The 15710-nt window shown below is 35.8% G+C and overlaps 1 protein-coding gene across 2 annotated transcripts in view; it reads left to right on the top strand.

Annotated features, from left to right (window-relative positions):
• Positions 1–1404: 1404 nt before the first annotated feature.
• LOC136039115 (dynein axonemal heavy chain 9-like) overlaps positions 1405–15710 on the top strand; it is a 41403-nt gene continuing 27097 nt past the window's right edge. For both annotated transcript variants that reach the window (XM_065722608.1, XM_065722603.1), the window contains exons 1-3: positions 1405–1555; positions 6613–6754; positions 12173–12277. In XM_065722608.1, coding sequence (XP_065578680.1) covers positions 1434–1555; positions 6613–6754; positions 12173–12277 — 369 coding nt within the window. In that variant the 5' untranslated portion in view covers positions 1405–1433. The remainder of the gene's footprint in view (positions 1556–6612; positions 6755–12172; positions 12278–15710) is intronic.

Here is a 15710-nt window from a genome sequence, read left to right as displayed (position 1 = left end):
CTTTTGATGGATAAGACTAAACTTGATGAAACTTGTATATTTAAAATCAGCATTAAAATGCGATTCTTTTTATGTAACTACTGAAATCAAAATTCCGTTTTTTAGAGTTTCGGTTACTATTGAGCCGGGTCGCTCCTTACTACAGTTCGTTACCACGAACTGTTTGATTTCCAGAATCAAGGATTATACCTGAAAATAACAGAACGATATTTTACTAAATCGTTTTAAATGGGCTTGCCAATTTGCTCAAGTCAATTCTAAAATAGGCTTGAAAACAATCTTCATGCTTAAACATATAATTAAAAACAGAAAAAAATTTGAGAATTTTTGTCATGTGATTGTTATGACAAAACCAGTGAAAAATCTTCATGAATTTCTTCTCTCGTTTGTTTTTTATGAGCTTTGTCAGTTGGGCCTTTTAATCTTGATATACTGTTTCTCTTTAGCTTTATTTATTTCAAGCCTTACTCAGTCTCACCATCAAAACTTGCTTGTTTTGTACATGTTTGAATTACGAGCTAGAATTTACTTATGTATCTTGAACTATAACTAGACACTAGCATTGTAATTAAAAGATTAAAAAATTACTTCTCATTTCTTTTTTTTAATTTTGCGTCTTTATTTACTTCCTTCAATCAAGAACAAAAAAATTCTTTGTTACCTCCTCTGACTTTTTAGTAGCCTTTTGTGGTTCAAGACATAGTTGTAAAACCAGGCGGATCGATTGGTGACGCTTGAAAATCACCGTGGTTGCAGCGGATGATTCCTGTTTTTTATGAGCTTGGTCGGTTTTGCCTCTTAATTTTGAGACAGTGATTTCTCTGAATTTATGTTTATTTCAAACAATGAACAATCTTAACATCGCCTTTCTCAGAATGACCCTCAAACTTGCTTGTTTTGCACATGTTTTAATTTTGAGCTCGATTCAGCTTATGTAATATCCACTGTAAGTAGACAGTAGCATTGTAGTTGGAAGCTAAAAAAAAACCTCTTATATTTGGATTTTTTTTTTATAATTTCACTTCTTTTTTTACTTCCTTTACTCAGAGACTAAAAAGGTCTTTTTTGCCACCTCTGAATTTTTTACTAGCCCTTTGCGGTCTGCTTGCAGCCCCTTTTTACCAGCCTTTTGCGGTGTGACAGTTCGATTTTTTTTTAGCGTTTTCTCTGTGTAAAATATTACTCCAGGTTTCTGTACGAATAGCGCTCGTGCTCTTGGCCTTGTATTTCAGCTGTCAAATCAACCTTTAAAGGGGAGGTAAGTCAGGATTTTTGTTTAGATATATTTAGTGGAAACATCTACATTATAAATTGCTGTAATTAAAAGATAATCTGATTTGCTTGTGACTCTAATTTTGGTAGCAACAGAAAAAATATTTCAAGTTATTATCAATATAGCAAACGGTGACCATGGAAACAACTCAACAAAGAATATGGCGGCCATCGAATTAGATGTGGATGAGCGGATTGATTTCATTGGAGAAATCTGTATGAAAGTGTTTTCTGTCAATGAAGAAGTTTGGACCAGGTTTTCCTCTTTGCATGAACACCACAGGTAATTCTACTTGTATTTCCTTCTCTTTTAAATGAATCCGATTGAGCCTTGAAACATTAGCCTTCATGAATTTTTCCTTTGCAAAAACCAATACTTTACACAAAAATTCATATTTGGTCAAAGGATGGATTGCTACTAATTTTGACACGGAGAGTTGTTGTGGAGTTAGAATTTCTCTATCGTCTGTACTTTCTAAAATACTACCTAGTAACTACATGGGTATAAACACGTTTCACCGATTTTCCGCAGTCTGGGCCTAGGACGGACTCGCTCGAATTGTGAAATCTAGCATCTACGTTCAAAAGAAATCTAATTTCAGAATTTGTTCAGACACCCATCTTCTTCCCTCAACGCCCTACTTCTAGTTCTGGTAAACTTAACTAGCTAACTAGCAACAACTTACTGCAGCACCAAGTCGCCTGAGACCAACATAGTTACACACGCTCCTCTTCCATCTCAATCCATCCAAAGCCTCCCTTTTTAAACCTTCCCAGGAACTTCCCGCTTCCATGAAACCGTTCCTTACCGCATCCTACCACCCCAGCAGGGACGGCCTGATTTTTGTTTTGTTCTAGACGGTTGACCGACAAAGACAGTCTTTGGCAATCTGTGATCCTTCCTCCGAGGAACATGCCCTAACCATCTCAACCTTTCTCTCATTATAGCCCTAGAAAGCGGGATTGAACCACACTTTTCGTACAGCTTACAGTTTGAGATACGGTTAGTCAGTCGGGTACCAAAATAGTCCATAGATGATTTCTCTGGAAATCACCTAGCGAAACTTCCTCCGTTTATCGGAGCACCTACGCTTCAGAACCATACTTGACCACTGTCATCACTATAGCTTCCAACATTCAAATTTTGGTTTCCGTAGTTATCTTCCTGCTCTTCCAAACTTTTTTTAACTGTGAAAAAACATTCTGGCCCTTGTATATTCTATTTTTAATACCTTCAGTGCGCCTACCGTCTTTACTAATAATACTACTTAGATGAGTGAAGCTGTCCCTTTGATTGATCTTTTCGATACTCAACGTCACCTTTTCATCTTCACTTATTCCTAGCCTTAGTGATTTAGGCTTCTTAATATTAATTTTCAAGCCTATTCTTGCACCCTGAACTCGCAGAACCTCTAAAAGCGCATTAATTATGCTAACACTTTCATCTAGATGTTTAAATCATCAGCATAATATAGGTCCAGGAAAGTTTTATCTCCCCATTTCATTCTGTGCTCCCCCATTGCCTTTGCTGTGCTCCTTAAGACAAAGTTCATTAAAATGGTCCATATAAATCGGGATAGAACGTAACCCTGCTTAACTCTTGATTTAATACGAAGCCAGATAATAACCTCATTTCCTACCTTAACCGCAGCAACGTCATTCTTGTACATAGCACTAATCACTTAAATATATTTGTCTGTTATACCATATAAGGATAAGACCTTCGCTTAAGCTCTTCTATTAGCTGAATCAAACGCTTGCTCATAGTCTATAAAACTGAGGACTAAAGGTGTTTCATGATCCGTTCCAAATACAAGACAGGAAAAACCCATGTCCACCGTAGAATAAGTGGGGCCTTTGAAAATATGAGGTTAATTTGAGATGAATCAGATGCTGAGTTCAGATAAATCAGGATGTTCAAGATAGTGAAAATCTAGTTGGCACGAACAATTAAATATTGGGATGATTAAAAACCTCACGGTGAAAAAATTAAGCATGCTTTGAATTAATTGTAAAGATGTGACTTTTACCAAAGCTGAAGTTCTGCAACGAAAGTACTTTATGCAAGAAACTTCGTCTATTTTCGTCGTAAGAAAATCTGCTCGACCCTAGATGCTCAACACACAAGAAACTTATTTGACAAAGGAAGAAAGGAAAAAGAGAAAGAGGAAAAGACAACAAGAAGATAGAAAAAAAAAAATAACAGCAAAGAAAATCGGGGAAATGCCTTGAATAGAATGACAACCTGGAGCGGGTTTCTCATCAAATTCACTCACGAGATAAAGAAAAAAACTTTCTTGCCCGTGGCCTGAAAGCCGGAAGACTAGGTGCATTTTTCACACACTCGGGCAATATATTCTAAACATGGGGACCATAACGGCGAATCACAAAAGATGCCCAAGTGGTACTCCTAAACTCACGAGTTAAATTGCCAGCCTTTCTTGTATTATAATCATGAAGGTATCTGTTAAAAGTAAAAAGATTTTCAAACGCGGGGGTGAGCAGCTAATTCAATTATTTGTATAAAAAATCGTGACTTGTTAAGAATTTGGGATACATCCATTAACTTATTCTTTTTAAAATACTCATGAGCTGGAACCTCATCAGAATCATAAAATTCCTTTAATAATTGTATAGCTCTGTTCTAAAGTTGTTGTAGTTTTTTGAAATCTGTTGCAAAATTAACCTAACCAAACACTTGAAAAACTAAAGTTTCTATGATTATCTTAGTTCCATGACTATCTACCTTGGTTCTGCCCTAGGAATGACGCATGGACGGATTATAGATAGACTTATCTATTAACAAATTAACTGACATCATTTTTATACAATCCTAGTAAGGGCTTATGCCAGATTTGCATCTCACTTAATCAGACTATTTTTCTTGGCTTTTGCTACAAATACCCATGGGTTGATGCCCACAACTACTTGATTTTACTTCAATTATAACACAGAGGCACAGAGAGTGAAAGAGACAAAAAACACATACAAACACACAGATTCACACATACAAATAGAGAAAGAAAGGCAGATCGAGGCCAAAGGCCTCGACCGAGTCCGTTGATTTTAAATTAAAATCAAGTAGTTGTGGGCACCAAGCCATGGTTAATTGTAGAAAAAGCCAAGACAGATAGTCCGATTGAGTGAAAGGCAAATATGGCTTATAGATCATCCGTATCTAATGTATGGGATTACCCCAGGCCTCTGCTTAATATTTCAGATATCGCACTTGAATGGTTTTTCCACGACAGGTTCTCATGAATTAAAAACCCCAAATATTTCGTTGTTGCTACTCTTTTCATCACATTTCCTCGAACCATGATTTGATCATTTCCATCTAGAAAATCTAGAAAATATCATAAAAAAGTTTTAAAAAAGTTTAGTGTTAACAGATTTTGTTGAGAAAAAGTTAGAAATTCAGAAACTGCATTATGAATTTCATTGTACCAAACATCAAGTGAAGGCTCTGTCAGAAAGGTCAAAATGACATCTGCAAACAGGATGATACCAGCCTCCGACAGGTATTCACTCCATCAATGAAAATGATGAAAAGGAGGGATCCTTGGATTGACCCATGTGGGACCCTGCACTCTATTTTCTTTTTTTGAAGATAAAAATTATCCATTCTGAACTATCTGAAACTAGTTGTGTGGATACGGTGAAAACCACTCCGGGCTTGAATCCTTCACCCCTATCGAGTCAAGAGCTTGAATAAGCTCCGAGTGGTCCACCGCTCCGAACGCTTTTTTCATATCCAAAAACACAGCTGCGGGCATGAGACCAGCTTCAAATGCATCACTAATTCAGTCAACCCATTTTAGAACTGCCATATCCGTAGATAGCCCTTTTTTGAACCCAAATTGGTTTTTCATTGGAATTTTATTCTTTTCAATATAATAGCTTAACTGGGCATGTACCACTTTCTCATATAACTAGGAGAATAGATATAGGTCTTCGGTTCAATGATTTGCAATCTTTATTGCTTCCAGGAAGACTCCAAAATCCAGAGAAAGGTTGATGAGGTGCGTCAAGACAGGTAAGACACTTGTTTTTGCGGCCTTTATGAGTTTCAGCGAAAACTCATTCATCTCGCTAGAACTGGACTTAATCATAGCCAAGAATCGTGCCACTTCCCATTCCGAATATCTTGCAAACTCAAAAGAATTCTCACTTGCAGGCTACCTTTCAAAAACTCGCAGATGTGCATAAATTAGCCCGCGCTTTATTGCAAAGCTTAACCACTGGCTTAACTTGGCTTAACCACTTCAATCGGCTTCATGATCGGCTCTCTGATAAATACAAATATTTTTTTAGAGGTGAAAAAACGTTCTTATCTCAAAATGCACTAAAAAGTATACTTCTTGATAATCTTTCAGACGATCTTTTGGCATTTCTTCCTAACGATTCATATTTATGCTAGCACATTTGGGTTGTAAGACAACTAGGCGAGACTGTGCCCGTTTCTCCATCAAACAGTCAATAGCCCTAACTCCGTTGTATATTGCAAATAGGGCTTGCCATGCCAGTAAACAGGCCTTATGTTTGCTGAAGAATCGGTCTTTAATCATCTGAAGTGGCGTTCGTATGTAAGTCCGGTTTGACTTCCATGCCCAGACACGCATGTCTTATGACACACACTTGCACGTGGAAATTCAGTCTTGCATATATATATGAACGCCACTCTTATGTAGAAATGATAAACCTAGTGCAAAAGAGGCTTTTATTTGGTAGAATTTCAAATTCTTGACTCTAGGTTTTGATGCTTAACTGTAAGTTGTTGTAGCTAAGCACCGGATTTTACTTGTGAACGGGAACTGCGTACAAAGTGATGTCTGGACAGACACGTGCCTAGACATACAAGTCTAACTAAACACTTGTCTGAACGCTACTTAAAGAAATTCATACAAAATATTTTCAAAATTAATGTTTTCCCTTCTATGAAGTCACTTTTTTAGAGACGCTCCTTTGGAGCCAATAAGATCATAAGAAGTTGGAGGAACACAGATTTAAAATTTTATTTTGTGATAATCTGATTATAAACGTTGCTCGCTACCATTTTGTGTCAAGGTACTATAATCGGAATGAGTCCTTTAGTAAGGGCTAGACAAGGTCTAGAACAGTTCAATCAGAAGCTTGTCTCAAGGAAAAGAAGCTTAAAGTCTAAGGTTTAAGACTTTTGTAGAAGGTTTAAACGAAGTTTTTAAAAGGAACTATGGCACTTGTATACATAAAAAACGAAAATTTATATCACGGAGCTGAAGCTTTAAATATGAGTCACGAGGACTTGCAGCCTAATGAATAAAATGAAATAAAATGCTAGTCTTGTTGTTTTCATTTTAGGAAATTTGCTGAATTTCTAGACTCTTCTGACGAACCTCGTCAGCTTATTATTACACTGATAGATTTTCAACTTCAAGCATCAAACAAACCTATATCTATGGAAGTGCTAGAGGATACGGAAAAAGCGTTGTATTTTTTGAAGGTAATGGATTTTTTTGTCTTGTTGTTTTCATTTTAGGAAATTTGCTGAATTTCTAGACTCTTCTGACGAACCTCGTCAGCTTATTATTACACTGATAGATTTTCAACTTCAAGCATCAAACAAACCTATATCTATGGAAGTGCTAGAGGATACGGAAAAAGCGTTGTATTTTTTGAAGTTAATGGATTTTTTTGTCGCTAATCTTGTAGCAGTAAATCTTGAATAGATGGATAAAAGACCCTTATCGGCAGCGGCTGTATTGACGTATGATAATTGACCCTTTAAATAGGATACATAGAGGCAAGGCCGTATCGAGGGTGGGAGGAGGGGGGGTAACCAGGTTTGACCCCCCTCCAGGCAAAAAATTCCGACTCATAAAAATGTAACAAAAATGCATATAAACAAATTTTTGATGCGTTTTTAAACAAACAAATATGGAAACCCCCCTCCAAAAAAAAACTCCCTTGGAAAAAAATTATGGATACGACCTTGCTCAAAGGTAAAAAATCTAAAAATCAATAAAGATAAAGGGAAGAGTTGCTGTATGTTTATTTAGTATCCTTTGATATTTAACTTTGCACTTTACTTTGTTTAAATTTAAAGAAAAGATTTTTTCAAGTGAAAGTAAGGAGCAACATCAAAATTTAAAACGAACAGAAATTATTACCTATAGGAGAGGGGTTACGCCCTCCTCAATGCTTCACTCTTCGTGCTAAAGATTTTTAGTATTTTCAAAAAAGCTACTCATTGTTCTGATTAAACGGCCCTTGTGTTTCAGAAGTCGTTCTTAAGGAATTGGGACAAAATATCAAACTTTAGCATAAAGAACGAGGCATTGAGGAAGGGACGACCCCTTCGTGTACGTTATAATTTCTGTTCGTTTCACATTTTGATGTTGCTCCTGTCTCTCAGTTGAAATAACTTGTTTTCTCATTTAATTTCTGATCTTTTTTTAATTAATTTTAATAATTTTTAAGCCATCCTGGCTAAGTGGTTGGCGCGCTGGTGTGGGAATTCCTTGTCCAAGGGGCACGAGTTCAATCCCAGTTGTGATCAGTTATTTAGTTTGGAACGTGGGTCAGTGACGTGACTCTCTAAGCTCAGCCAGAGTCAACCCAGCTCTAAATGGGTACCTGGAGAAATTTGGGGAAGGTAAGCAGGAAGGGTGTGTGAAAGCACAGGATGGTTGGTCCCCGTCCCTCCATTGCACTAGTCCCCCATTGTACTTCCTGGCTGAAGGGCCATGAAACGGAGATCAGCACCGCCGGTTTGGACCTTAAGGGTATGTGCTGTCTTACTAACTTACTTACTACTTTTTAAATAATGCCGGGTAGTCCGGCTCCCCTCCGTGGATAATTCCTTCCCTCCACAAAAAATCCCTCCATGGAAAGTTCTTCCCACGTAAAATACTACCATCCCGCCAAGATAATTCCCTCCAAACAATTCCGTTCTTTCTGAAAATTGTCCCCGTAAACTTTCTTGCGAGCGATTCCGGGTGAGAATTTTTCTTAGCGTACTTTCATTTGAAAAACACTTTAATTTCTGATTGTTTATAAGATGATGCCGGAAATCCCCTTCTCCGTGGAAAAGGTCTACCGCAAATATGTAAAATTAAGTCGGCAAAGAGGAAGTAAAACAAATAAAAAGAATTTCGTAAAGGAATTCTGACAAATTCCCCAAGTGTAAAATTTCCCATGGAAAGTTCACCCCCTGGAAACTTCCCTCCCTATGTAACTTTCTTCCGATGGAGAGTCCCGTCAGCAGAAAATCCCCCGCCGAAAAAATGTCTGTATATTTCCCAATAACGAATGCTATATGTAAATAATGGGCAAATCTTATTAATTACAGACCTTTCCCCAGGGCCTGTTGGGGTCATGTTAACCCCAAAGGTATAGTTACTGGACCTTTCAACTATGCTGAACAAAATGGCAATTTTAAAATTATGATCGGACGACTTTGGAAAAAAGGTGCAAGGGAGGGGGGCTAGTTGCCTTCAAATCTTTTGGTCGCTTAAAAAGTGCACTAGGCCTTTTAATTTCCGTTTTAATGAGCCATCTCTCGGTATTCTAAAACTATTGGTTTGGTGTGATCACCCCTGAGAAAAACAAACATAAAAAAAAAACAAATAAACGCGCATCCGTGGTCTTTTTTCTGGGAAAAAAATACAAAATTCCGCATTTTTGCAAGATGGGAGCTTGAAACTTCTACACAAGGGTTATCTGATGCGCTGAATCTGCCGGATTAATTTTCACTAAGATTTCTTGATTCTTAGGGGGTTCAAAAATCTCCCGAATTTTTTCAGGCTCGTTGCTTTTGATGGGTAACACTAAACTTAACGAATCTTATCAAACAGATTGTGGTAACGAACTGTATTAAGGAGCGACCCGGCTCAATAGTAACCGAAACTCTAAAAAATGAAATTTTGACACCAATAGTTACATCAAAAGAATTGCATTTTAATGCTGATTTTAAATATGTAAGTTTCATCAAGTTTAGTCTTACCCATCAAAGTTTACGAGCCTGAGAAATTTTGCCTCATTTTAGAAAATAGAGGAAACACCCCCTAGAAGTTCTAGAATCTTAACGAAAATCACACAATCAGATTCAGCGTATCAGAAAACCGTCTTAGGAAGTTTCAAGCTCGTATCTACAAAAATTTCCTATCTATGTGGAATTTTGAAGTTTTTGCCACAAGACAGATCACGGATGGGCGTTTATTTGTTTTTTGTTTTGTTTTTTCCAGGGATTATCGTTTAGAACCAGTGGTCCTTGAATTTTGTCAGAGGGCTGATTATAACTGAAATCGATAGCTCGAGTGCCTTTTTTAAGTGACCAAAAAAATTGGAGGGCCCCTAGGCCCCCTCCCACGCACATTTTCCCCCAAATTTACCGGATAAAAATTTTGAGATAGCCGTTCTGTTCAACTTAGTCGAAAACCTAATAACTATATCTTTGGGGACGACTTCATCCCCCACATTCCCCGGGGGAGGGACTGCAAGTTACAAACTGTGACCATTGTTTAAATATAGCAATGGTTATTATGAAGTGTAAAACCATTTTCAGAGGGACCTTTTTGCGTTTGGGTGGTGGTGGGTCGGGGTTACGTGGGAGGATCTTTCCATGGAGTAATTTATCATGAGGGAAGAGAATTTCCTTGAGGGGGCGCAGGATTTTCTAGCATTGTTTAAAAAAGAGAAAATAACTAAATTTTTTTAGCATTAGCATTAAAACTTAAAACGAACAGAAAATATTACGTGTGTAAGGGGGTTCGTCTCCTCCACAATACCTTACTCTTTACGCTAAAGTATTTCTAGTAATTTCAACTGTTCATTCTATGGCCTTTGTGATTCAGGGGTCATTCTTAAGGAATTGGGATAAAATTCAAGCTCTAGTGAAAAGAGCGAGGTATTGACGAGGGGGCGAACCCCCTCATATACGTAATAAAAATACACAAATATAGAAGCTCATTACTTAAGTTAATTTGTAAGTTACGTATATTTATTACTAACAAAAACGTTCATAAAAAAGATTCTAGTTGCATTTTTAAGTAACCAAAAATTGGAGGGCAACTAGGACTCCTCCCCCACCCCTTTTTTTTATCAAAATCGCCTGATCAAAACTATGAGAAAGTTATTTAGCAAAAAAATTAATGTGCAAATTTCGTTTTAATTATTCATGTGCGGTGAGCCGAAATTAAATTAATTCAAAATTCAAAAATTCATGAATTCAAAATTCATTAATTCAAAAACGTTCAGAAATTAAAAAAAAACAAGTTTTTTAACTGCGTGTAAGGAGCAACAGTAAAACTTAAAACGAACAGAAATTGTTCCGTATACAAAAGGGGCTGTCCCCTCCTCAACGCCAAAGTTTTTTATTGTTTTAAAAAGTAGAGTTGTGACAAAGAGTCAAACTTTAGCGTAAAGAGCGAGGCGTTGAGGAGGGGACAACCCCTTTCGTGAATTTCTTTTCGGTTTAAGTTTAAATGTCGCTCCTTACTTGCAGTTAAAAAAGCTTGTTTTTTTTATTTAACACATTTAGAATCAGCTTAATAAGCCAATCCTTGTGATGCATCTATTGATATCAAAATTCAATTTTTAATAGTTTCGGTTTCTATTTAGCCGTATCGGTCCTTACTTACAATACGTTACCATGAACTGATTGATTGATCGACCGCATCAGACTTTGACATGAAATTTTAAAGGTTGATAGATTCAAATATATAGACAGGGGGTAGGGGAGGCCAAGGCCAAAAGCCCTATCATTGGATTTCTGTGACTTGATTGCGAGATCAATGCATGTTTGAAAAGGATTATCTTCCTGCCTTAAGTCTTAAGGGAATTTTCTAGATTGTTTGGTGTCTCCCGAGCTTACGAGTTATTTTGTAGATTATCATCTCATATATCGTTGAAGCTTCGAAAATTGAAAACGGGTGGATGAATTATTTCTACGTAGCGCAGAAGCAATTAATCCATGCATTTTCCATTTTTAATATTGCAGCTAACGTGTAAAACAAAGGGGCTTATTAGCAAAATTTAAACGTTGGCAAAGGCACCAAAGATAATATTTTTTGTTTTTCATATTTGGTCATTTTAATATATCCATGGAGACCTCCTGGAACCTGCTTCACCTCTGATACATTTCGGCCCTACATTTTCCATATGTGGTCAGCTTTATAAGCGCATGAATATTTAAATTTTTGGCTACATACTTTTAGATGATTTTCAAGTTTGTTTTTTTTGTCATCAATATATCGATGAAAAAACATATCCGTAGTCGTCAGATGATCTCTGCGAAGATGAAGGGATTACTTGTTCTTTTTTTGTACATATGTTCTATCAATCACCGATTGTGAGCTCTTTCTGGTAAATTCCAAAATAAACAGCCCAATGAGCGCGACTAGTCTTCAATGTGAAATTTTGTTTTCACACTCGTAAAAATTGATCCGTAGGGCCTATACTTCTATGGATTTGATTTATTTTGATGAAAGAACTTAGTTTCAAATCAAAGCCGTATCCAGGACTTTTGTTCAGGAGGGGGGGGGTACAAAAAAGAAACTTTAAAACCTGCATCAAAATGTGTTTTATGCATTTTTATTACGTTTTATAAGTCGAACAAACATTTCAGGGGGAATATCAAGCCCCTAAGCCCCCTCCCTAGATGCAGCCTTGTTTCCAAAACTGTTTTTCCGTTTTGTTAGAGTATTATTTTATTTGCCATAACTTATTGAAATCAAATAGTTCAAATTCAAGAGCCGGTTTTTGTTTGTATAGCCCAGTTTGTCCGAGTCTTTTTAGAGAACTTACACCTGAGGATTTCTTGAACTTTCGTGATCATCAAAATGTTTTGCGCAGATAGTTCTTTCTTTGTATCTTCTACTTAGATTAAATTTGTCCTTTGTAATTATTCTTTTTGTTTTAGATAGATCCTGAGCCCGTTTCCAACAGAAATGTAAGAGATGCTTTTGTTTTTGGCACCTTAACTAAAGATATCTTAAGCCACATTGTATCTTTTGTCTCATATGATGTAAGTTACTTTTAATATTTTTGTTGTATTTAATCAAAGTAATTCACTGAACCATTAAATTAAGGGCATTCGTGTGTTTCCCCCAATATTAGGAAGTTAGATAAGTTTGAACCACACTTGGTAAACAAAAAGACATGAAATAACATAAATAAACGGCAAAAAGTTTAATTAAGACAGGAAAAAATATCATGATTGCAAGGAAAGTAACCGGATATAAGTCTATAGTAACCGAAATTTTAAAAATGTCTTTTGAAGAAAAACTGTCTCTCGAGAAAGAAACCTCATTTAAAGCTGACTGAGGAATGGTAACCATTATTTTGGTTAATTTCTATAGTAAACGTTTATTGTGAAAACAATTTTAAAATAATTCCAAAAAAAACAGAAACCCCTCGAAAACAATATTGAGCTTCCTCAGTAAGTTTCATAAACGGTTTGCTGACTAGCAGAACTATCAGGCTATTGCAATATCGATGCGAGGTGTTTAATGATTAAATTGAAAGTTCTTGATCTACGCTTTTTTTAGTTTTTCTTGACAGCACCATTGTAAAGGTGGCACATGGCACTGTTTGGTGTCATTTCTGGAGTTGCAAGGCTATAGCATAAAAATGATACCATAATAATCGTCACAGTCGAACACCCTTGACTGAAGATTGATAACTCCTCTTCTTGAGTACTACTCCTCCCAGCCCGCTTAGTAAGTAAAAACTGAAGACAAGTTGAGAAGAAAACTCCTAATGACAGAAAAAATTTCTTTTGGATTAATAGCTTTTATTTATGTTTATCTTGAAAGTTAAAATCAATTGCAAAAACTATTTTACGGAAATTTTGAAAAAAAGCTTGAAACACTTATGTGTCTCTTTTTTCTTTTCATTTTTCTAGCGCCAGAGAAATTGTAGAAAACTGTCTAAGAACTCATTTGAAATCTAATAATTAGATCCATGTGCTTAGTGTAATTTTTTTTTCTTGACAGTACCATCCTAAGGCGGCATATGGAACCAAACAATGGGATTTTTTGTGTCGTATCATATTGAAATCTCCATGATCAAAGATCCTTAATTGGATGCTTATAACTCCCTCTTGGATGCTCCCCTCGCAGTCTCCTTAGTTATTAAAAATGAAAAAAAATTAGTTCATAAAAAAAACTGCTCAGGGAAAAATTTCTTTCATTCAAGTTCAAAACTTATTCAGAAATAATGTTAGATACTATTTATGTTTATCCTATTAGTACAGGTAAAGTACTGAAACACTTTTTCGGAAATTTTAAAAAAGATCTTGAAATCCTGATGTGCCTACTTTTTCCTTCTTCTTTTTTCTCAAGCGCTAGTAGGGCACTGTGCTGTCGTAAGAGCGTTAAAATTTATCACCATACGAAGTCTTCGTAATTAGACTTCTACTTTCCCCATTCCGTCAAAGGTCGATTAGTCACTGGTTTTTACGTCACACACAGGTCTGTCATTTAGGGTAGGGACAGGGAGCTGTCCCTGCCATTGGAGAATTATCTTGTTTAAATATTGCTTTCTTCATATGATTGTATTTTAATGATTAGTTTCTATGAAATATTGAAGTCCAAAAAGCAAAAACAATGAGAGTATATTTCGCATAGGACAAAAACAAAACTCATGTTGACATTTGTAGTTTCTTCGCCTAAGATAAATGAAGATGTTTTTGTAAGGTTTAATGTGTATGTTGTTAAAACCTATAAACGATCAGAAATTAATTTAACAAACCGAAGCTTTTCTGTGACGAAAGTAACGAGTGAAGTTTATATAGACTGAAGTGGGTCATATTTCCCTATATTTGTATTTATACTTGTATATATACAATATTTATAAATACATGTATAAATATACTGTATATATACATGTATTTATACTTTTATATTATACTTGTATTTATACTTTTATATTATACTTGTATTTATACTTGTATATATAAGTGATGAAAAACTAGCACTTTACTAAAAATGAGCTTGCTTGGGTTTTTTAGAGGCTTAAAATTGCCCTTTAAAATCTATTAATTTCATGGCCAGTGAAGAACTATTGAGAGCCTTATGAGTTAGTGCTTTATTTTCTACAGGCTATATAAGGACTTTTTTACTCCTAATGCTGTTTCATTACCTCGGTTTGGGTTTTCAGTAAAGCTTCGAGTTTTAAGAATTCTACAAACACAGGGAAACATCCCGAGTCTGTTTATGTGAACCAGTTTTGTTGCTATGTATTTCAAAAATGCTAAGAAATAATTCTTGTCAGTTGGAAGTTTCAACTTCATCCTTGACTTCTATCAGCAAAACCTGATTTTTCTAAATTAATAATAATGAAAGCCCAGAAGTATCGGCCTCACGTCTAAAACCCATTAGCAGCGGGAAGAGAAGAAAAACTAGACTTTACAATTAAAACATACAAGAAAATAATAAAAAGGTGTAAAAAATGCACTTTACAATGTACAGAAAAAGGATGAAATAAGCAAATCAACTGAGAATCTGAAAACTATAGTTGTTGAAAAACTAAAATTCCAAACAAAGATGAATTTGGTAGCAAAAACACAAGACAATAGCAATGCCGCATATTGTTTTCCAGTTCTCAGATCTTTGAACCTTTTCTAATGCAGAGTGTTCCAAATCTTTTCTCGCTAGCGATGTCAGTTCAGATCATTGGAAGGGGAGCAAAGTAGAAAAAATCCTGGAAACAACACAAAAATTAAAAAAAACATGCGCGAGTAGTATTTCTATACCAGGCACTAAAGATTATATCCTAAACCTCATTAGCTTACTGCAAGAGATACATAATTTGCATACTTCAATGAGAAAATAATTTACATATAGCCATGAGGCCCTATCAAACAGACCCAATATAAGGCTGAATTTTAAATGTATTTTAAACTAGTAAGAAAGAGAATTCAGAGAGAGAACAGTTCGAATATGCTCTTTTTCATCGAGTTTTTATTTGACAAGACGTACTAGCAAAAAATGAGTGGTTTGTTTACACTAATGGAAGTTGATAGCCGAGCTGGCAGTAGCAATGATGCAAAGACAAGAGTACCAAACATAGCAGTAGAAATTGCTAGAGGATGTTGACTAAGCCTTGAATGGGATGAGATGTATGCAACATATACGATATTATTGAGCGAATTCAAATTGGAGGAGCAGTTATGTTTTGTAGCAAAACTCAATACAATGCATATACACAGACTGCAAGCTGTTTTAAATGCAATGGTGAAATAAATTGAGGACAACAAGTTAAATGAATATGTGAAAATCAAGTGATATGTTATTGTAATTATGAAATAAAAATATTTCTAAATTGAAAAGATTTTTTCTTTTTGTTAGATATTTTTAGTAGGTTACCGCTCCTCTCTCTAGAGATATTCCCAAAGTAGAAAGAATATTTGGATTTGTTAATTAGTCTGTAGTCAGCTGTGATAGTGTTAGGATAAA

Source organism: Artemia franciscana, chromosome 2 (genome assembly GCF_032884065.1).
Source record: "Artemia franciscana chromosome 2, ASM3288406v1, whole genome shotgun sequence".
NCBI lineage: Eukaryota > Metazoa > Arthropoda > Branchiopoda > Anostraca > Artemiidae > Artemia > Artemia franciscana.
Note: the sequence above shows the minus strand (reverse complement) of the source record. Positions and strands in the feature narration are given on the sequence as shown.